This window comes from Podarcis bocagei, assembly GCF_964188305.1.
Source record: "Podarcis bocagei genome assembly, chromosome: 4".
NCBI lineage: Eukaryota > Metazoa > Chordata > Lepidosauria > Squamata > Lacertidae > Podarcis > Podarcis bocagei.
The window spans coordinates 30,437,470-30,460,135 of record NC_138128.1 but is presented as its reverse complement, the minus strand read 5'-3'; the positions used below and the strand labels follow the sequence as shown (position 1 = coordinate 30,460,135).

The following is a 22,666-nucleotide window of genomic DNA, read 5'->3' as shown; positions in this document are numbered from 1 at the left end:
TCTCTTTTAATGTTCATATTTCTGAAAATGAGGTGAATACAAGGTTTGGTTTGATACAATATGTTGAATAAAGTTTAATGCTGCCATGGAGAAGGTTTGCATTTGCTGGGAGCATGACTTTCTCTAATTTTAAAGAAAATGGAAAAGCATGGTTGCAACTCTCTAATAGTAGGTTGCTCAACAAAAAAATGTCATCTCAGTTATTGCTAACTTAACCTCTAAAGAAATCTACTCTGTGAATTTTTAATCTGCTCTCTTTCTTCCTAGGTGGTAGTGAGCCAGGAAGTGGCTTTGGTGCTGCCCATACAGTACCAGCAGGTCCCACTGTGTCAGCCCCAAGCCAGCCAAGTGCATCTTCAGACAAGTATGCAGCTCTAGCAGAATTAGACAGTGTGTTCAGCTCCACAGCAACCTCTAGTAATGCATATACTTCCACCAGTAATGTTAGCAGGTACTCTTTCTTGATAGAAGTTGTTGTAAACCAGTCATGTTTACAAATGGCAAAAAAATGAAATGGTAAAATTTTGAAGTGCAGACATTTTGTGAAAACCCATAGTTTAAAAGTTGCAGTTGCATTGGGAGTTTTGGTTTCAGTGGGAGGATGAAGAGGTTGATTGGTTTACTCAGATGAAAGGTTTTAAACAAGCTATAAGTATCGCCAACTCAAAGTAGGAAGAATAAAAATGTAACAAATATTCTGGCAAAAGGGGAAAACGCTTTCAGTATTCTCAGTGCTTTAGGGCTGCATTCCTATAGACACTTACTTGGAATTAAGTCTTGTTGAGTTCAGTGAGGCTTACTTCCAAGATAAAATTAGGATTGCTTTAAATTGTTTTCAGGGATAAGCCATTTGTATGAATATTTTTATTGGTTATAATGGCATAATTGGTTCAAATCTTTTCATTGAGAGAGGTTTGCAAAACTTGGTACTAGCCATGTCAAAAGAAATTAAATATATTATTATTGTAACTGTCTAGAAGTGCAAGTTTCTGCTTGAACCGTAATTACCGTATTTTTCACCCTATAGGACGCACTTTTTCCCCTCCAAAAATGAAGGGGAAATGTGGGTGCGTCCTATGGGGCGAATGCAGGCTTTCACTGAAGCCTGGAGAGCGAGAGGGGTTGGTGCGCACCGACCCCTCTCGCTCTCCAGGCTTCAGGAGAGCCCCAGCGCCAGCCCCACAAGGTCGGGGGACAGAGGAAGGCGGAACGCCGCCATCCCGCTGTCTCCCGAAGTGGTTTGGAGGCTGACGGCGGGGAGAAGAGCGCTTCTCCCCGCTGCCTGCCCCAGCTGCGTCTCCCTGCTGTCCCCGGACCTGATCTCAAGGCGGGCGGCGGGGAGAAGAGCGCTTCTCCCCGCTGCCTGCCCCACAAGTGCCTGGGGGGGGAAATAAAATTTTTTTCCTTTATTTCCCCCCCAAAAAACTTGATGCGTCCTATGGGCCGGTGCGTCCTATGGGGCGAAAAATACGGTACGTTTATTTTTATACAGCTGTGACTACTTTTGGCTACTGGGGAAAACAAATTCTGATCCTAGCACCAGTTAGCTTTTGACTTGTGGTTTAAGTTGAATGAAATGGAACCAACCCCCCCCCCCCCGGCAAAATGTGATTTAACAGCCTCCTATGTTTTCACATGCAGTAATTAGCTGTAGGTGTCTTAATTGTTAAGTAACTGACTCTGATCTTGATGAATGTGAATTATTTCCAGTAATGCTTTTGGAACAGTACCAGTGGGTGCTAATACACAGACACAGCCTGCGTCATCAAGCGTTCCTGCTCAGTTTGGAGGTATTGTAAAACATTACTAAGCCATATTGCTAACCTGTGTTTGAGAGATTCAGCTGCACGACCCCATTTTTCCTGTTCCAGTAGCTATGCTCTACATCTTGAAGGCAAATGTGCCTAGCCGTGCCAGGCTCCTCTTTAACCAGGAAATGATAAAAATATGTCTTAAACATAAGAGTTATCATGCTGTTTTCTTTTGATAGGCAATTTGAGGGATGTATAGTGTGTTAAAAATGTCCATTCTTAATTTTTCAGCAACACCATCCACAAATCCATTTGTGGCTGCCCCTGTAGCCGCAGTAGCACCTTCAACGAACCCATTCCAAACCAATAGCAGAGCAGCAACAGGTTAGAAAAAGAAAACATGCTATGCATTTGTTTGATAGCAATTAATGTTTACCTTCTGGTACTATAGAATTTTAACTTTGAGGCAGACTAACATGCTAAATATAGTTAAGCTCTTATGAAATCAAATGCAGGCGTCTCCCCACTTATGCGGGGGTTATGTTCCAGGGGACCACACATATACGTGAAATTGCGTAGAGTGGGGAGCAGCATCTAAGAAGCCTGTAAACACTGTCTAAACCTCTGGAAGCCCTTGAAAAACCTCCCTACAAACCTCCTTTCTCAAACTCAACTTTCCACAGGCCTCATAGGTTGGTGCAAAGGCTCATGGGATTGCTAGCCATTTTCCTGATCTTTTTGCACCATTTTTGTAGTTTTCCTGCTCTTTTTCAGGATGTTTTTGCTCTTTTTACACCTTTTTGTGGTTGAAATCAATTTATTTAATTATTTCCCAGTGTCATGCATATACGCAGTCGCATGTAAGTCAAATTTGTGTAAGTGGGGAGACGTCTGTGCTTTTGTTGTAGCTTTATCAATCTGGGACAGACAATTAGGAGCAGGGAACATAGATAAGTCCAGATAAAAATCTTCCACTTCCTGCTTTTTAAAGTATAAATTGAATTGTTTATATATTTGTGTTTCAGACATTTGCATTGTGTTGCTACTTTTAGAACACTTAATCTTTGTAGTTCATTTAACATATATAATGTATGCAATAAAATTTACACACATGTTCAGGGAAGTTTTTAATGTATGATATTTTAGTGTTTTTTTGGTTTCTATGGAAGCCGCCCAGAGTGGCTGGGGAAACCCAGCCAGATGGGCGGGGTACAAATAATAAATAATAATAATAATAATAATAATAATAATAATAATAATAATAATAATATTATTATTATTATTATTATTATTATTATTATCCTTGCGGCTTTTGGGCCCTTGTGCACATTAAAACTTGTATAGTTTCTTTATTAGAGGAATGAATTTGACAAGTGACTTGCACATAGTCTATGAAGTATTCTGAATTTTTAAACTGTGTTTAAATACTGGCTATTTTATCATGCAAAAATATTTCTGCGAGAAGTTTATAAATCATTTGACACTGTCTGGTCTCTTTGTGACTTCCCATAAGGCCTCTCAGGAGCAATGCACTCTCATATATTTCCTCAGGCTCACTTTGGTAGGTGGCCACATTTTATATGAGCTTCATGTGGCTAACTGTCCATTTGCTTGTGATAGCTTATTGCCAGTTACTGGTTTCTCTGCATGTACGACTTTTTCAACCCTCCTTCCATATTCTGAAATGGAGTGGGCATGGATGGTGATGCACCTGAAATACATGATGACATTACTCGGTGTAAATGTTAATACATTTTACACCTCGCTCCTAAACACACATACTCAAAAGTACATGCCATTTATTTCATTGGGACTTGCTGTCAAGTAAGTGCGTTTAGGATTGTAAGCGGAAATTGTTATCTTACGTCCATGGTCACATTAGTAGGTGCTTAAAATGAGTGGAGTTTTGAAGCTTGTGTTCATAGTAGCTCAAGTGAAATAAGTCATAGCGCCAAACCATTTTGGCACAATGTGTTTGGCTTTGCTGTTTTAGCAAGCTTCACTATTAAGTATCCTCTCTGCTAATAGTAGCTTGTGTAAGTTCTGTCAGTGCACTATTTGTATCTTGTCTATTTTTCTAGTCATGTGTGGCCGCCTTATTCCACAATTCCCTTCCGTTAACTCTTATGCCATGTATTTCCTGGCTAGCCATAACTATTGATGGATGTGATGACATAAATCTGTGCCAGATCTCAACAACAAATTCCTTGGAAGCGTCATTCTAAATCTGTAAATAAAGCAAAAATAGTTCCTGGTTCAGTAAAATAATGTTCTAGAAATTCTTGTGAGACTTTTATATGTCTAGTAATATTAGGTATAAATTAATTACTAGACTGTTGCACATGCAGTGCTGCCACTGAAAAATATTTTTCTTTTCTTTACTGTGACCCGGGTTAAGAGTTTTCTTGAGTAGCACCTCCCTCAAAAATCAGCTTGAAAGGGCAGATAGATCAGTTGTCAGAGTAAAAATTTCACTGAGGTAGCCAATGAAGCTGCTCTTGAATCTTGACAACTGCTGTGTATTGAACAGAATTTAATAGTGGTTTGCACCTCAGTGAGCAGGCAGCAGTGTTCTAATGCTTTCTGCTCATTCTTTCCTTGTTAAATTATTTCTGAAAGTGCTCTTGAATTACTGAGCTAAATGGCTCCATTGCACTTTTGAAATTAGGTGCTTTTTCCTGCCCTTTTATCTTGAAATTAGCTGCCTGTTTTGTATTTTTGTCCCCTCTAAATAATTTCCGTCTATCTTGTATTCACTGAAAATCACATCCTGATTGCCTGTTATATCTAGTTTCCATGTTCTGTTTTTTTAAAAAAAACATTTGGAAATATCTAGGCAGAGATACTGGCAAATGTTATGTTGTCAAAAGGAACAGGCCCAACGAATTTTTGGCCGTGTTCTTAGAAAATCCAGAAGCTTAATAGTTTTAAGGCTAGCCATGTGACTGGCTGCTTCATAAGGGATTCTGAGGATATGCGTGACTTCACAGAAAAATCATAGCTCAAAAATAATTGAATGCTTACATTTCCCTTACCAGCAGCAACATTTGGCACAGCATCCATGAGCATGCCTGCAGGATTTGGAACAACTGCCTCATACAGTCTTCCTACTAGCTTTAGTGGTAACTTCCAGCAGCCTGCATTCCCAGCCCAAGCAGCCTTTCCTCAGGCTGCTTTCACTCAGCAACCAAATGGTAAATGCTTGCATGTTACATTTTGTTTTAGCTGATGGGAGTATACAATAGTAGCTTAAGAATGTCTTGGAAGTTGAGACTGTTTATTTCAAGAGAATTTGCCTATACTGTGTAACATCAATTGAATGTTACATTGCTGCTTCAGAATATCACTGGTGGTATAACGCTGGTGCAGGGAGGAGGGTGGGGAGAGTCACCTGAGCAGCGTATTTTATATTCTCATGTTCTTTGTCCTTAGACACAGAAACAATTGTTGTGAAATTTATTCTACTAGCATGAACTGTTTTTATTGTGCAAATAAATTTTGTCAGCCTTCCTTTTCTTTTATAAGGAAAAGAGTGTTATAATTTCTAAATAAGTTGTGTTTGGCCCTAGCAAAACCAGGTTACACCTAAGTTCCTACTTAACAAACACAGGGAATGTATTCAAGATGATACTCTGAATCTTTTCACTTAAAGAATCTGGCAACTATACTACTGCATGATTAAATAGAAACTTAGTTTCTGCATAATTTTATACTGTGAAGTTTGAATGTGCCTTTATGTCAGAAAAACATGCATGTTTCATAGGCTTTGCTAGCTAGCATTTTTATATTTCAGACACACCTAGGATCCCAGCCTTAAAGGACTGGGCACAAGAGAAACTAAGATGGTTGTAGTAAGCCAGGCTTCCTCAACCTCGGCCCTCCAGATGTTTTTGGCGTACAACTCCCATGATCCCTAGCTAGCAGGACCAGTGGTCAGGGGTGCTAGGAATTGTAGTCTAAAAACATCTGGAGGGCCGAGGTTGAGGAAGCCTGTAATAAACCCTTCTGAGTGCACAGAGAGCAGTTCAGGTTGTATTTTTAATTGACATGATTTTGTTGAAGAAACCTACAGTAGGGAAGCAAGTCAACTAAGTGATTAAGTCCCATTGTTTAGATTGGGATCAGATACTTTATTGAGTTTAATTGCTGAGAGCAGAGTATGTGCACAGTGTGATACTTGGTTACCAGTCTAAATTTAACTTCTGATATTTTATTACAAAGGAGCCGGCTTTGCTGCATTTGGACAGGCAAAACCAGTAGTAACCCCATTTGGGCAAGTTACAGCTGTTGGAGTATCTAGTAATCCTTTTATGGTAAGTGAGCTCTGGTGATATGGTAGTCTAGATCAGGAGGTAACTTTTTCTGTCCTTATTGACTTGGATTCATGAGACAGTTCAGTTGGGATGGAGCAGGGGGCCATGCTCTTGATGCTTGTAATTTTATATATTTGGAGTCATAGCTGATTCCAAAGGGATACAAAAAAGTAAAACTTTCACCTCCCCATCCTGTTTCACACACTCATGCTGTTAGCTCTTTTCCTCTTGTGCCTTTGCTAAAAATGTATTATAGGCAGTTGGCCCATCTAGAGGAAATGGAAAAATTAAGTTTTGTCCAGATGGTATGCTTGGCATGTGGCTTTTTGTGTGAGACTTATCTTTTGTTTTCTTTAGGCAGGTGGACCAGCAGGGCAATTTCCAACAGGAAGCTCATCAACCAATCCTTTCTTATAGCCTTATAGACACTTTACCTAAAAGAACTCTTATGTGATCACACAACATCTCTGCGCCTCTTGCACTGTTGTCTTGTTTCACTGATCTTAGCTTTAAACACAAGAGAACTCTTTCAAAAAATAAAAAATAAAAAAGCCTGCATTGTGTATTAAAACCAAGAAACACCAGGTAATGTGCAAAACAGGGGCCATGGAAACATCTTTTTATCTGTGCGTTGGCAGGAGAATGTTAATGGTATCATGTATTTTAAAATTGGCTAATAAGTTATTGCAGATACCACATTCATTATGCTGCAGTACTGTACATATTTTTTCCTTAGGAATTAGTTATTTGTGCATATCAGTATTTGTAACTTTTAACACATTGTTATGTGAAAAACGTTACTGGGGGAAATAGATCAGTCACTTTAAGGTGCTGTCGTATCTCTTGGAATGAATGGCCTACATCATTTTAACCATTGCTGTTAGGAGTTATGAGTTCAAAATTGAAGGTTTTATTCATTTCTTGAAGTGTTTTTCCTTTCCTAAAGAGCTCTTCTATTTATACATGCCTAAATTCTCTATAATGTAGAGGGATACCTGTCTGCATAATAAAGCTGATCATGTTTTGCTACAGTTTGCAGGTGGAAAAAAATAAATATTAGAAAAAAAGTGTTTGTCTTTGTTGGCATTTGCACTAACCAATTTTGTTAAATCTTTAGGAATCCTTCCAGGATGCGTTTCCACAGCTGCTTATGGTAATGCTGAAAAATCTCCTGGTGATCAGCCAATAAAGCCTGTGCACAACATTATATAGGTTTACAGATGTCACAAGACCAGTCAGCCGCACGTGTCACTTCCTCTTTGATAGTTTGTGTGAAAGAGGGGGAAGAGAAGGTGACACAGTGAGCCCTGAGAGGAAAACAGATGGGGGGGGGGAGCTGCGGGAATCCAAAAGGTGTGTGTGTATATAAAGAGACTGCCACCTTTCAGTGAGCAGTAGAGTGGAGAAGCCATCTACAAATCAGGTTGCATGAGGGGAAAACTGTGAATCCCACTTCATTGCAATGAGCTGCAGGAGTAAGGTGGAGACTGCTGGAGTGAGGAAGGAAAGCTATGTAATAACTACATGTGTCAAGGAATGGGGAAGGGATTAGCAGGGAAAGGAATGAGCCCTGTTATCTTGAAGTATCTCACTTAAGATACTCATTGCCTTCAGTGAGCTGCCCACTTCTTTACTCTGGAGCTCATGAGACATTTTCTGTGGCTCATGGAAAATATCAAATAAAATATCAAACTGTCATTATTTTGAACACTATAGCTAATCTGATTTTAGATGGGCAGTACAGAACCTACTTAACTTCTTGCTCAGTTCTATTCATGAAGAATCCCACTCTGGTGGGGACACACATTGTTTGATTTATTGATCTAGGCTTGTATCCCATGCACTGCAAGCAAAACTCTGCTTGTGCAATAGGCCTTCCCTTCCCTTTCCTCCATGCCTCCCAAATCTACTCTGGAGAGTCCTCCAACCCAGAGCTGATTTTGAGGGCATGCAGAAAACTGCAGGAAAGAGGAAGGAAAAGTTCTATTCTGGAAGTGGACAACTGCATTAACAGAACCAGAGTGTTGGATGTTGCCCGAGGTTTCTGTTAAACTTATTTTGAGATCTCCATGACAGGATGCAAGAACTTAATAGGCCTTATTAGAGGCTAGATACCTGTTGTGATAGTTTGTGACTACTTGAATCATAGCAGCAGTTTGCTCAACATATCCTGTGTATTTTGTACAATACTCATTGAAGGTTAGAGGGTTTTACTTTAATATGTTGACTCTAAGCTTCTGTAATGGTAATAAACAAAAGTTCTGTATTTTACTACAGTTGGCATACAGTTGTTTCTCTTTCGTTTAGTTTAACGGTGTGAGGTGGTAAATGCTGCTTTCTACATAGGATCAAAAAGCAGTATGAACATGATTTTTGGAGAGAGCTATTCAATATGGAGACTTTCCAAGGGAGTTGACTTATAAAGCAGACAGAATATTTTGTTCAAGAATTAGCTAAACTATGGTAATGCAGTTTTTTGCTTGCCAAAAAAAACCAAGGCAGTGAAATGTACCCCACCTGGTACGGCTTTTGCTGCATCTTATTTGAAATCTTTTTGATGAGGGTAAAAAGAGGGTAAAATAAAGGAATTAAACTGGCCAGAAAATATCAGTTTATGTAAAGTTGGACCAAGCTCCCATTATATTGTTCACAATAAACTTCTGGGGAGCTCTAAAAAAATATCTACCTTGTATGATTGTCACCCTCACATACCTATTTTCAAATCAGGAAGTGGAAAGCAGAAATTAGTACCTAAATGCAGACTTCACACATTTGACCACAGAGCTCAAAACGAATATCACATGAGAGTGCTGTGATGGGGGATGTGGTCTCCCAACTCGCTTAGCTGTAAAGCAGCTGAGGGCTGCAATTTCCATTGAAGTAATAGCTGAGGATGAGAGATTTGTAATTTCTTCCTCATGCAGATTGAACCCTTCTATCCACCAGTCCCTAACCGTTGGCACTGCCTAGGGGAAATAACAGGTAATAGTCATGCCTTCACCTGGACGTAGAATGTAATGAGCAGCACTCTTGCTTTTCTGCCTCATTTCCCCTTCAAAATAGAACAAGTGTACTTTTTCTAGAATTTTACAAATAATTATTATGCCATGTACTTACGGATTGGGCATTATCACAATTGAACTTGCTTAATATAATATAAACATCTTTAGAATTATTGATTTAAAGTTAATGTTAATGCTCTTATGTCATACTAACCTGACTTTGTTTTCTATGATTCCTTCATGCATTATTTTGAAATTCTGATAAACAGTTACATGATTAGGCTTGGTCATTTGGTTTGGACGTGAAATGCAGTTTATATAGTGGGAATAGATACAGCATGTAACTGTAACATTATTTCTTGTGTTGGGGTGGCAATCCTAGAATGCATTGAGTAGCAGATTAACAAATCTCAGGTTACCTGAATATTAATTATGGATGAAGGACTGGGTTAATGAGTGTTTCAGCAATACTTAACATAGTTTGCCACTGTGGATTGGCACAGTTGCAGTGATGATATTTGTGAAATGTTTGCACCAGGGTATTTGGTCTGAAATCTCAATTAGCACTTTAAAATATTGTCTTTATAAAAAAGAAAAAAGGATACTGGCCTTAATCTAGCTGTTGTCATACATAAATAGAGGATAGGTCCATCAGTTTTCAGCCTACTATTTCCACACTCGCCTGCTGTATTAAGGCCACTCCAGGATTGGATGCAAGTTTGACTCAGCTATAAAAAAACATGATAGGCACAGATAATTTACAATAGATAATTTAAACAATGAAAGGGTATGTTCTCGCAAATACTTAATATTCACACTATTTATTTACTCCATTCCTTTCCTGCTTTTTCAGCTAATGAGTCTGCAAGATGACTAATATCCATACAAATTTTATACAAATCACAATAAAACTATGGAAAATAACATTGAAATATATGCTGCTTAACAAAGCAGTTCCAGCAAGTACACAAAACAGCAGAAAATCAGAGAGGGCCCACGAGTCTTTTAAAACAATGTTTTCACCTGATTTCTAAAGGCTGCAGGTTTCAAGAGGGAGGCAGAGCTACAAATGTGTAGCACCAAAGGGCCCTGATTATAGTCCAGAAACCTTGCCCACTTGTGCAGTATGTTCAGTGCCAGTCCAATGTTTACCATGTGACTTACCTCATGCAACAAGTGACACTTACAAGCCATAATTTACCTTTCGTTTGGTGAATGTGAACTTATCATACTAAGGAATGCTAAACAAGGACCAAAACTGGAAATTTTAGTCCGATAAGTTGTGTAAACATGATAAACCTAACTTCTGAAGATTCAGACCACCAAAATTCAAAATTCTATTTTTGTTTTTGAAATTGAAAAATGCAATTGATAAAAAAATAAGCAGCCATGACCTGGCAAAATGATTTGGAATTGAAAGATGCTCCAGGCAGTTGCTCTCTGGCTCACAAATGACTAGGAATGCAATGGTGCACCAAACATGTTTGCTTCCATTTCTTCCTCCTCCTTGATTAACATTGTGTGGATGAACAAACCCAAAAATGAGCTTTATTCTCAGGTAGTTTTTTGCTGAAGGTGCTAAAGTCACAGTCTTGTGTCACGGTGGACTGCATTCTGCTCTTCTGCCTCAGTCTTCTGAAGATTTTCAACCAGGTTCTTTGACTCCTTTTGGCATTTGAGTGATGTTATCGTATAAATACTCCTGATTAGGAAAATCACAGCTATCACTGCAAAGTAACTGCCATATATTAGGAACTGCAAGAAAGTAGAGTGAAAAAATACATCTGTCAAACAGCTTTTTGAAAAAACGTAGCTTCAATCGTAGAGCTTTTGCAACCATTTTTAAAATACCTACTGTTTACTAAGCACTGCTATGTTCCTAAGTTCCTTGGCTCCAGCACAGCTTTAGCCTTGGGTCGCTGTCCTATGCATACTTACCTGGAAATAAGGCCCAATCCACTTGGTAGGACTTAATTTTGATGCATAAGATCACACAGTCTCCTATATATCTTCTCTTACTCCCATCACAAGAAACTTAAATACCATAATACAGTATAAAGTCTATAGTCAAAAAAATGACTTGCAATTATATGAAAGCCAAAGCACTGAAATCTATATTTTGAAGACTGAAACTTAAAATCCACTGATACAGTATGAAAAGAGTGTAATGCATTTTAAAAAAGTATATTTTGCTGAAGTAGGCAAATAAGCATGTGATGTCCTCAACTTCACCCCAGTATCAGGGAAGATGATTCCTCTCCTCTCCATCCAGTTCTAGCATGAATGTACTTCCTCAGAACTGGAAGATGACTAATGATCCATCTCTTTGTCGCTACACCATAATTGTGAAAATGCATATCAAGTGACCGTATGTTGCAACAGCAGATGCTTATGGGAAACACACAGGGACCTGAGCACAGTAATATTGTCCCCGCCTGCAGTTTCCAGCAACTGGTATTCAGAGACATTCTGCTTCTGTCAGAAGAGGTAGGACATCCTCCACGAACCTATCTCTTATCTTTTTGAAGGCCATCCAAATGCTAAATACTGATGAACAAAATTCACCTCTGCTTTGCTGTCAGTTACTTCAAGGCAAATCCCACAATTTGTCAGAGTGATGCTAGTTTGAGGGCATTGGGGGAAATTAAAATGGTGACAAGATCCAACCACCTGCCACTGTTTTGTGTGCTGGTCCAGAAAGAAAATTAAACAAGGCTTAGTGCAGACATTGGCAGCAAGTCCTGGCAGCTGCCCAAGGGTACCAGGTGCTGATGCCAACCCAGCCAGGGATACAGAATATCAAGTCACTGGGGAATTGGAGGACAGCCAGTATTGTGTGTATGCACACTGATGTGAAGGCAACACACTGGAATTGGTGTGTGCAGTGAGATAATGAACAAGAATATTTTTTTAAAATATGCTTTTGCCAGTTTAGATGGATTATTCATTGGAGATCTGGGTGGTGGGGTGGTAGAATGTTAATCTAGGCCAGACATCAAGCATGCTCATTCCACCCTGAGTGTAAATTCTGGGCTGATCTGAACTTCATAACCTGCACAGTCAATTCTCGAAATTCATGGACCACAGAAAAAAGTGCTTGTTAGCAGTTACTTGTTTGGGTGGGGCACTTGTTTCAGTGATTGGTTGAGCAACTTTGAACAAGACTAAAAAGTCAGTTTTAACAAATGAGCCAAAGACTGCAGGCAAGGAGATGTGAAAATTTGGCAATTAATGTTAACATTCTGGTGAATTGTGGAGAGTTACTCCTGGCTAACTTGTAAAATTCCCAAATATGTTTTGTATATTTCACTAATAGTGCAATCCTATGCATTATCAAGAAAGTTTTGCTGTATTTATTGGGGCTTACAGAGAAAAATGATTGTAAGCTAACTATTTTTAAAGTTTAGATGATTTATACTGTAAATCACCCTGTGATCTTCGGATGAAGAGTATTATATTAATAATGATGATGATGCTAAGGAATCCAAACTAGAAATTGACACTCCTGTGGAATCTTACGGTATTCAAAGCACCAAATCACATCACATCATTTATTGAATTATGCAGTTGATAGGTAGGCAACCCCGCCTACCTGTCAAATTTGGCTTACAAAGTAGATCCTGAAAAGGATCCAACCTGCGAAGACAAAAAGATCCCATATACCTGCCCTAAAGGATGTGGTAGAAATACATTATATAAATAACGTGCTTACATATCTATAAACAGACGTTTATAAACAAAACAAAAAGCCTCTTGATTTGAGTGCCGCCTCTTGCAAATATGTAAAGCATGCAAATGTTACTGAATTAGCAATAGTGCCCACAATACAGCATTAACATTACAACTTACCTGAGTCCCAATATCCAGTCCCAGTCCTTTGGAATCCACCACTGTGACAGTCACAATAGTTTGAATTAGCAGTGCAACAAAGTTGTTGAATCCAAACATTAAGGCATAGCGTTCCATGCTGAGACTGATGGCAATCTGAAAACTAAAATTGAGATTATTTTAGAATGTTGATATCACCATGATATCTAAGTGTAGATGACTTGTTTTTTCAGACCTGGCAAAATGTGCACACACTTGTGTGAAATGGATGCAGACAATCGGGATGAGGAAACCTCAGCCATGCACATAGTTTATTTCAGGGGGTTGGACTAGATGACCCTGTGGGTCCCTTCCAACTCTATGATTACCATAGGATTTCAGGAAATGTGGGGAGTACCGAAGGAGCAAGAAGAGGCCTGCAAAAGTTTCATTATTATGATAAGAGATCACATCCCATGTTTGCCTTAAACCTGTGCATAAGTACTAGTCTGAACACGAGCTCTGTTTATTTTATTCACAGCAACTTTGAACTGTATCAACTACAGGCCTATGGAGGGTATGCGGGTGTATATTGGGCAACACTGATGTGTGGCTGGAATAGCAATTGTCAAACGGCTCTTACACTCTTACACTTAAACTGTTGCAGCAGAGAACTGGTCTTAGTCCTCTTCTATATGACAGCCATTCTGATATTTGAAGAGAGAGTTCTGCCCTTCCCTCTCAATAGTTTTTATGTCTCACAGGGTATGCCCCTGAACCTCTCCCCCCATTTTCCCTTTCCTCAATGTTTCTTACTTTCACTGGCTTTATCTAACCTTCCTGTGTAATAAAGGGCCCAAACAGTAACAAATTGGCCTAATATACTATACCTATATATACTTACGTTGCTATGGTTATAAGGAGCATATAACATGCCTTGAAAACTAGATAGCTAGCATAGCAAACCCAGATGTTGCTGGTAAAATGCATCAGAAGCAGGGAACCTGCATCCAGGGCAGAGAAGATTCCCAGCGCCATCTCCCCTGTAAGGTCCCAGTTCATTTTCACATATCCCACAGCCAGTGATGTTACTGAACCTGGATAAAGAGATAAGTTTTAGACTACTATGCACTTGCAGCAAGGGTGGCTAACATTTGGCTTTCTAGATGGCCAATGATCAGGGATGGCTGGAACTGGCATCCATCAGCATTCCCAGAGTAACAGGTTAGCCACCCCTGTTCTGCAGGTTCTCGTCTTGCTAAAATGGTTTTAAAATAACCTATTTCCCTCAAAATGTAGATACAAAATAATACTGTAAGATGCCTAAAGCATTTCTCTTAAAGGGGAACGAAAATACTTCAACTGAATAAGATTTAATAAACAATTACAGAAGAGTAGCTTACATTGTTCTGCAACAAGTCCTAAAGATTATGGGACAAACTAGAGCAGGAAAAACGTTGGAAGTGGACGGAAGAGTGGGGGGAAACCATTGACAATTCCACCCCATTGCACTCATGCGGGACAGCGCTCAGGTGCAAGGAGAGTCTGTAGTGGCCTTGGGAGAGTGCAGTAAGCTTATAGTTTACAAAGGGTTGTTTTGACTATACATGATTTTGGCCCGGAAATAAGTCATACCTTTAAAATTTGGAGGCTTGGGAGCCGCGGACGAGATGGGCACCATTGCCCCACGCTCTCGGTTGGGGGGGGGGGAGCTGCACCGCTTTGCCGGCTGTATAAGGTCGTGAATATAAGCTGCACTTTAACTTTTCACAATCGGAATTTGGGGGGGGGGGAGTGCGGTATTTCCAGAGCATAACCGCTGTATAAGCCGCAAGTCATCTATTTGCATATTTGTTTTTTTAAAAAATAATAATATTTATTCATAGTTTCAGAGTAATAGAAAAAAAGAAGAAATAGAAAAAAATAACACTACAATACATAAAAAGAAGAAAAAGCGCAAAACATAAAAACCAATACAACAATACAACAAAAAAAGAAAAGAAAAGAAAGACACAAATCCCAAATTTCATATCTTTAACCTCCATTTGCTTGTTTCATTGACCTCCTCACACCTCCCTTTTTGTATTCTAGTTTAATTAGTTATTTCAGCAAATTCTTTCCATCTTTCTCAATTTTTCTTAAATAACTTATCTTAACAATTTAACCTAATAATTAACTCAACAAATCCTTTCCATCTTTCCCCATATTCTGTTATTCAAATTACCTTAATTTATTTAACCTTATCTTACCATAAAGTACCTTAAAGCTTGAATCTTAATACTCAAATATACATAACCCCTAATATCATTTCTGCTAGAGTCATATAGTTTCATTCCAACATTTTCCTTAATATTCATTGATTTTAGGCTAATTCCCCAAATAAAAAATTTTCTTTATAAATTTTCTTCCAATCTTCAACCAACGTCTCTTCTTCCTGGTCTCGGGTCGTGTCAGTCCTTACTGTCCATTCCATCTAGTCCATCAACCTGGAAGTCTTATGTCCGAGGCCCTTAAGTCTCTTCCATGTCCCTTCTGCAGATCTTCTTCTTGTTTATACTTGCCCTTTTCCTTGTCATTTGTTGGTCTCTTTCTGTAGCCTTATTGGAGTTCACTGATTGGGTCTGCGTTGCTCCGGGACAGGAGGAAGGAAGTCAAAATGACACCGAGTTGGTTCAAAGAAAGAGTTTATTCTGCTCTCCGGATAGCAGAAGGCACTTGCGTGATTAGTCCACAGCAAGTCCAAAGAAATGACAAGTTTCATGCAGTATTTATATCCTCCAGGCACCCTCTCCCTCCTTCCAACCACGTCAGCCTATGTATGCAGGTTGACATCACATATGTTCCTGCTCTGGTACTCTCAACCATAAAAGGGATTTCCTTCCTGCACTCCTGACCATAAAAGGATATTCCTGTTCCTACTCCTATCTTGGAGCAAAAGGTCACTACTTCCGAGAACATGCTCTGGCGTTAGTCCCAGACTTGGGTCTCCCCGTCATTTGTGGTCAGGACATAAGATATGTCTGTGTCTGTTCTACTGGTAAAGTCAAGGCCAGTCTTGCCGTCAAACTGATAAGGCAGAGAGCTGTGTTCTTGTTTTGCATTTGCTCAACGGCTAAAGTTTATGCATTTTAGCTAAGGAGAAATGGGGATTTTGGTGCAGTTTAAAAACTGCCTGCACAGTCAGTTTTGGGTTTTGGAAACCTGTTCCTTCATTTCTTAATTTCTTTCCTTTCTCATTGAGGAGTAGGTCTCTGGGGGGTTCCAACCCAAAATTGTCTCCATCTCCCTTCATCAAACCTGCCCATTCCCCACAGCCCCACTCCCCACAGTCATCAATGTAATCCAAAAAATATTTAAAAACATATTTCAAGGTCTCTCCAAAGTTAGGACCCTCCTCAGCTCCAGACTCCCCCTGGCCCACTCCAACTTCAATCTTCAATGACAGCAGCTTATACTCCTATAGGGCCCTTGTTTTCTCCATTTGTATTATTTGAGGTGCAACCGCATCCTCCTCCATTATCTTCTGCACTTGTCCAGTCAGTACAGGTTCATGAGTTGGTCCCTGAATGGTTTCTGTATCAATATTCCCTGTTTGTCCACAGTTGTTAACCACAACAGTCATCAAGTCCATTTTCTCATTCATCAAATCCATCTTCTCGTGCATCTGTTCCAGCAAGGCACTTGTCTTGCATAAATCAAGCACCCAATCTTCCTCCCAGCTCATCTTTAGTCAAGGTCAGAAAAGACTGGTCCCACGATCTTAATCTCACAGCTGTTGAGTCCTCAAGTAAACTGCAGCAACAATTTAACAAGCTCCCTCTAGGGGAGACAATTTCTATTTGTATCCATTTTTTAAGGCAAGTCCAACAAAGGAAAATTACTTTCATTTTTCAGATATTTTTCAGATATTTTGTTTCTTTAGAATGCAAAAGGCAACATTGGAATCAGTCTATTTCTCTTCTTTAGCTATCTGTCAAAATGTTCCATTCACAGTCAATGAACCTTTCCAACTATTTCTGTCTCTGACACCCCGTTCCCAGGTTAGAGACGGTGGAAGTTTATCCTTCTTCACTCCCTCTCCTGCAGGGGTTAAACAAAGTTCTCCCCCTTTTTTCCTACTTCCAAGGGGTTTCCAGTAATTATAAATGAAGGAAATTAGACTTTTTTCACAGCTTTCCAGGCTTTAGCTTACAAAGTTTTTGCTTTGGTCTATATACAAAAAGCGGAAGGCGGACTTCCTGTTTTGAACCTTCCCGCTTCGATGCCAAATTAAGATATTTCTTGATCCAATTTTCTGTTTCTACTCACAGGTACTTGTTTTGAATCCAATTGTCCACAGGAAAAAGTCAGCGCTCTCCGGCAATGGCTGTGCAGCTTCACTCCGTATAAATAGCAATCAGTTCGCAGCACCGCGCCACTCACCCCACTTCGCTCCGGCGCCCCAAAAAGGGGTTCCCGGTGAGTAGGGGGGGTGCTCCTGGTGCCCTGCCGAACCCCACGTTCCCAGGCTTCCTCCGCCTGGGATTTCTAGCGGGTCCCCACCTTCGCCGCGGCGGGAAGACCCAGTTTCTACGGAGCCTGTTCCTCCGATCAGAGGAACTCCGCCATTCACCGATGGCGCTGACCCGGAAGTCCATATTTGTACAAAAAGCAAATACAATAGCAGTACCTAAATAAACAAATCTATGTGATCAGACACTTCATCACATTTCTAGATAGGCACAAGTTGTGAGCTGTGGACCAAACTCACTGCAGAAATAATTTGTTCCCTCCAATTTATCTATTTCTTATGACTATGGAATCTCTGATGTACACAACGAGCTCCCCTCCCCAGATATCTGTTCATTTTCACTGCTGCATGTGAAAATTACCTCCACTGAAATAAATGGAGCCACTTGCGTGCCCGAAAACATTATGCACACCACACCTAGATGGCGTGTGGGATTCTGGAAAATGTTTTATGATTTCTCATACCCGGTTATCTTGTTCACCTTCCTATGCTGCGTGGGAATGAGGGAATTAAGTGCATTTACATGGTTGTTTGCATACAGGATATATTTTAAGAGGGATACTTACTCAGGAATGTTGCTATGGCTTCAACAGCTCCATTGTACACTTGAGAGCTATGGGAAGGTGCTTTAGCATCCCACAGTACTTGGACGTAATTCAAAACCTGGTTAAATCCTGCAGTGGCTAATGCCCACCATATTGACCAGTAAAGGAGTTTCTTTGTGGTATAGCATTCCTTCAAGTCTTTACAGAGCTGGAAAAGCACGGTCAGAAAGTGATTCTGGTCTTTTATTTTGGGCAGTTGATCTACTGGTACATTCTGGAAGTTGGCGGATGATGGATCCTTATCTGTTGGTCCGATGGATGCTTCTGGGGAAGACGTTCTATGAAAGAACATACTTTTTTGAGGCATGGGTAGAAAAAATGAAGACATAAAGGCCACAGAGACAGAAGCCATGGTTATGGCATTGAGGTAAAAATAAGAGACATGGGCCAGAGAGACTAGAAGCTGGCCCAGCAAGGAACCTATGGTGGATGCCACGAGAGTGATGCTTCTGCAATAGCCAGTGACTTTTTGGTAATGGTCAGGACTGACAACACTGTATATGTAGGCATAATAGGCAACCTCTGTGGCAGTCACCATGCCATAGAAAAATTCCACCAGCTGCATGGCAGGCACACCATATGCAAATAAAAGCAGCAGCCAGGTGATCAGGAAACTAACTCCCTGGAGAATAATGACAGGCTTATAGCGTACATAGTCTGTGATCAGGAATACTGGGATTAGTAGAGCCAAGTAGGAGTACGTCCAAACAGGGAAAACGTGCTGCGTCACCTGGAAGGGAAAAGGAAGAATTTTGTAACATTGAAAGTCTAAGAAATATAAGGCATGAAAAATATAGAAGCACTTATTGAAACTACAAGGTTTCTGTACAATATAATTTTACGGTGGAGACCCTAGGCGAACTTTGGTAGCCGAGGCCTGTTTACTCCTCTAACAGCTCCTCTGTCTCCTCAGTCCCCTTTTCTCTCCCATCCATGTTTTGCTAGCAGCTAGTGGCTAGCTCACCATCTCATTCACAGCCTGGCCATTCTTTAGGCACAACACATGGGCATCAACTTGCTTTGGTTAATTCCAAACTGGCATTCCAGAGCTAGATTGATAGCTGATCTTTTCACACATGATGCCTGATGCTTCATTGCTGTCATTTCTTTTTTTCACACAGGGCATTTTCAGTCATTCTTTTACTTGCAAGGATAATACACCTTGCTCTCTTGGAGCTTTAATAATGCCAGCCACAGAAAGTAATGTCCTGGAAAGTAGTGGGACAAAACTTGCTTGCTGTGAGTTTACTGTGTGCCTGCGTGTGCGACCAGGTTGCTTTGTTACCAAAACAAAATAAAAATAAACAAAAATCAGGATGAAAGCCTTGAAATTATGTTCAGAAGTAAAAAAGAAATGTATTGTGGAAGTATGTCCAACAGGTATTGGTCTCTTCAGGAGGTGTAAGAGATGGCAAACATTAAGCACTAATGGAATTCTAACAGGTGGCAGCATAACATGGTAACATGGAGGAACTCTGAATTATTGTGGCAAGGAGTTCCACAGACCCTGAAATATAAAACATAACGAAATACATGTATCTAAACTTACATTTATAAAAAGTGAGATGAAGGTAACGGTTTCTCCGTAGAAAATAATGTTACCTTTTGTTTATAAGGTTAAACGAATTCCTTCCCCATTTGTAATTCATTCCCGACATATGACTGAATACCTTAGTGTGAATAAAATGTGCATCACTGTACCTCATCAATAGTCAGGTTTTTATCAGGCCCAGCAAGATAAGGAGTCAAGAAAGCCTCAGATGGTCTCATCAAGGAGAAGAAGCCATATATGCAAAGGATCAAGGTGGGGAAAATCCATTCACTGCTTTGCATTTTCCTCCAACAATCTGTCGTTTTCCCAGCTAAAATACAATGAAGCAAGAGATGGAAGGGAGAGGCTCTCAATTGGAAAGAAGACTCTTATTGAAAAATGCACAATGAGCCATTTTGTAGAAGGACTGTTGCTTTCACTTGTAATACATCTGAGGGCAGCAGGCTTAGGGGCACATAGCTCTCTGCCCCCCAACACCTTGTGACAGCTTCCAGCATTTGCCACCTAAGGCACCGGCCTCATTTTGACTAATGGTATGGTTACCCCTGTAAGTTGGCATTTCATTAAGAAAATGGCACAGTGGAAATGGCTGGACACTCCCTGGTTTGATTTCGCAGTCAAATTAGCAAGCCACCCACCCAACCCCAGGCAACGAAGCAGGTTACTCCCAAATACAAAGCAAGTCAATATTTATTTATTCAACTTATATCCCACTTTTTCCTCCAAAGAGCTCATAGTGGTGTTTCTCCCCACTCCATTTTATCCTCACAACAACCCTGTGAGGTAGGTTAGGCTGAGAGACAGGGACCAGCCTAAGGCCACGCCAGTGAGCTTCATAGCTGATTTAAACCTTGGTCCTTCAGGCCCCAGTCTGATGCTCTAAGCATGTGTGGTGTTTTTTATTAAGTCTTAAAGTGTGCAACAGCTATGCCAAGAGTTACCGTATTTTTGGCCCTATAGGACGCACTTTTTCCCCTCCAAAAATGAAGGGAAAATGTGTATGCGTCCTATGGGGTGAATGCAGGCTTTCGCTGAAGCCTGGAGAGCGAGAGGGGTCAGTGCGCACTGACCCCTCTCACTCTCCAGGCTTCAGGAAGCTATCTGCAAGCCTGGGGAGCTCGCGGGAGTTCCCACAGGGCTCCCTAGGCTTGCGGATAGCAGCCTGCTGCCCGAAGCCCGGGGAGCGCAGCGCTGCACACCCCGGGCTTCGGGCAGCTTTCCGCAGGCCTTGGGAGCCCCGCAGGAGTTCCCGCGGGGCTCCCAAGGTTTGCACACAGCAGCCTGCTGCCCGGAGCGCGGGGAGCGCAGCGCTGCACACCCCAGGCTTCGGGCAAATAAAGAATTTTTTTTCTTTATTCCCCCCCCCCAAAAAAAACTAGGTGCGCCCTATGGGCCAGTGCACCCTATGGGGCGAAAAATACGGTAAGCCCTGGTCACGTTCCTATTCATGGGCTTGTCAACACCCACAGCCATATTTTTATATTTTATGCAGGGCTTTTTTTCAGCTGGAACTCACCAGAACTCAGTTCCAGCACCTCTCAGGTGGGCACCATTGCCATTATAAGAGAACAAGGGAGGCGTTCATGGTGAGTTCCAGCACTTCATCTAGAAAAATAGCACTGATTTTACATATACACGCCCTGGGCTGACTGTACCAGAAAGCCTCTTTGTAAAACTCCAGCAAAATGCAAGACAAACATTAAACACTGTATATACTGATAGAGTCAATTACTTATGGACTGCCCTCATGCACAGTCTGAACTTCAGCCTTCCTCTCCCCTCTTAGGCTGGAAAACCTTCTATGCAACCCTTTCAGCAAAGCTGTTTATTTACTATTACTCAGATGGAGCCTGAATCAATGGTCAAGGTTGAAAAGACACAAAAAACACAGCCCTAAGGTAGTACAAATGATTCTGTCCTTCTGCATTTGTATTCAATACAATACCTTTCAAAAGCTTGCAGCTGTTCTTTGAGATCCACAGGCACATCTGCTCAAAACCTTATGAGAATCCTGTGTAAAAATGCCTCTTACTTATTAACCAGCTTGACTTTTTTTCTGAAATTGTCAAGGCTCTAGTGTAGTTTCTCCAGGTATTTATTACAGTGGTTTTAACTTACTTGTCGGAAATAAATACATAACTATGTTGAAGTCCTTCTTTACATCCTTAGCATAGGGAAATAAAGAAGAAAGCTTGCTCTTTTACTGCAAAACAAAGCACCATGCAGGACGCAAAATGATGTAGGGGGAGAAAACTCAGCCTGTGTCCATACAGATAGGTAGCCATGTTGGTCTGCCGTGGTCAAAATAAAAAAATTCCTTCCAGTAGCACCTTAAAGACCAACTAAGTTAGTTCTTGGTATGAGCTTTCGTGTGCATGCACACAGAGTGCATACACAGAGTGTATCTGAAGAAGTGTGCATGCACATGAAAGCTCATACCAAGAACTAACTTAGTTGGTCTTTAAGGTGCTACTGGAAGGAATTTTTTTATTGTGTCTATACAGAAGCAGATGAATCCAGGTAGCATTTGGATAAGGCAAACCTTGTTTCGTGGCAAAAATCAGCAAAGTGACTACATTGCCCCCTCCACCTTCAATGATCATGCAAGTTTAGAAAGTCATTAACAACAATAGCAATTCTAAGTAGATGCACACTTAATGAGGATCAAATGATTGGCATTTTTTTTACCAGCCCCAAAAATATTATCTTTATATTACTGCTTAGAACCCTCTCTATTTTTTAAAAAAAAATAGTGTATCATCATATGTAGAGAAATTCAGTTCTAATTTAATGGTGAACCTATTTAATTCACACTTTCCAAAACAATACGCAAACCAAACACAGCCATCCTTAAAAATTCACTTTTGTGAAATTTGCAATGCAGTTCTCCAGCCAAGTAATGTCTACAGAAATGCATATACAGTACTGAAGCAAAGTGTGCATAAAATGCTTATATTAATGAAACTAGCATGCAAAAATGATTTCTATTAGGGGAAAGTGCTTTGCGAAATGTGTATATTAGGCATAATAATACATGTATATTAGTAGAATTAACACAAAAATGTTGGTGAAATTTCACAAGGTCCTTCAAATTATGTATTCACAAACTGGAAATGTAGAAATGTG

General features: G+C 40.4%; 2 protein-coding genes across 28 annotated transcripts in view; one reads left to right on the top strand and one right to left on the bottom strand.

Annotated features, from left to right (window-relative positions):
* The window catches only part of AGFG1 (ArfGAP with FG repeats 1), a 28,221-nt gene extending 19,886 nt beyond the window's left edge, over nucleotides 1-8,335 (top strand). For 8 of the 21 annotated variants that reach the window (XM_081190308.1, XM_081190294.1, XM_081190299.1 and 5 more), the window contains 7 exons: nucleotides 268-451; nucleotides 1,711-1,790; nucleotides 2,043-2,135; nucleotides 3,265-3,312; nucleotides 4,790-4,945; nucleotides 5,973-6,064; nucleotides 6,422-8,335. In XM_081190308.1, coding sequence (XP_081046434.1) covers nucleotides 268-451; nucleotides 1,711-1,790; nucleotides 2,043-2,135; nucleotides 3,265-3,312; nucleotides 4,790-4,945; nucleotides 5,973-6,064; nucleotides 6,422-6,481 — 713 coding nt within the window. In that variant the 3' untranslated portion in view covers nucleotides 6,482-8,335. The remainder of the gene's footprint in view (nucleotides 1-267; nucleotides 452-1,710; nucleotides 1,791-2,042; nucleotides 2,136-3,264; nucleotides 3,313-4,789; nucleotides 4,946-5,972; nucleotides 6,065-6,421) is intronic. The other 13 variants (XM_081190309.1, XM_081190311.1, XM_081190302.1 and 10 more) reach the window with 8 other exon arrangements.
* Nucleotides 3,319-22,666, bottom strand: part of SLC19A3 (solute carrier family 19 member 3) — a 40,854-nt gene continuing 21,506 nt past the window's right edge. For 3 of the 7 annotated variants that reach the window (XM_081190406.1, XM_081190405.1, XM_081190404.1), the window contains 8 exons: nucleotides 19,690-19,850; nucleotides 17,950-18,718; nucleotides 13,778-13,970; nucleotides 12,916-13,057; nucleotides 10,461-10,821; nucleotides 9,672-9,794; nucleotides 8,816-9,026; nucleotides 3,319-3,978 (listed from right to left, as the gene is read on the bottom strand). In XM_081190406.1, coding sequence (XP_081046532.1) covers nucleotides 10,651-10,821; nucleotides 12,916-13,057; nucleotides 13,778-13,970; nucleotides 17,950-18,718; nucleotides 19,690-19,821 — 1,407 coding nt within the window. In that variant the 5' untranslated portion in view covers nucleotides 19,822-19,850 and the 3' untranslated portion in view covers nucleotides 3,319-3,978; nucleotides 8,816-9,026; nucleotides 9,672-9,794; nucleotides 10,461-10,650. Of the gene's footprint in view, nucleotides 3,979-8,815; nucleotides 9,027-9,671; nucleotides 9,795-9,820; nucleotides 10,822-12,915; nucleotides 13,058-13,777; nucleotides 13,971-17,949; nucleotides 18,719-19,689; nucleotides 19,851-21,485; nucleotides 21,552-22,666 lie in introns of those variants that run through there. The other 4 variants (XM_081190400.1, XM_081190403.1, XM_081190402.1 and 1 more) reach the window with 3 other exon arrangements.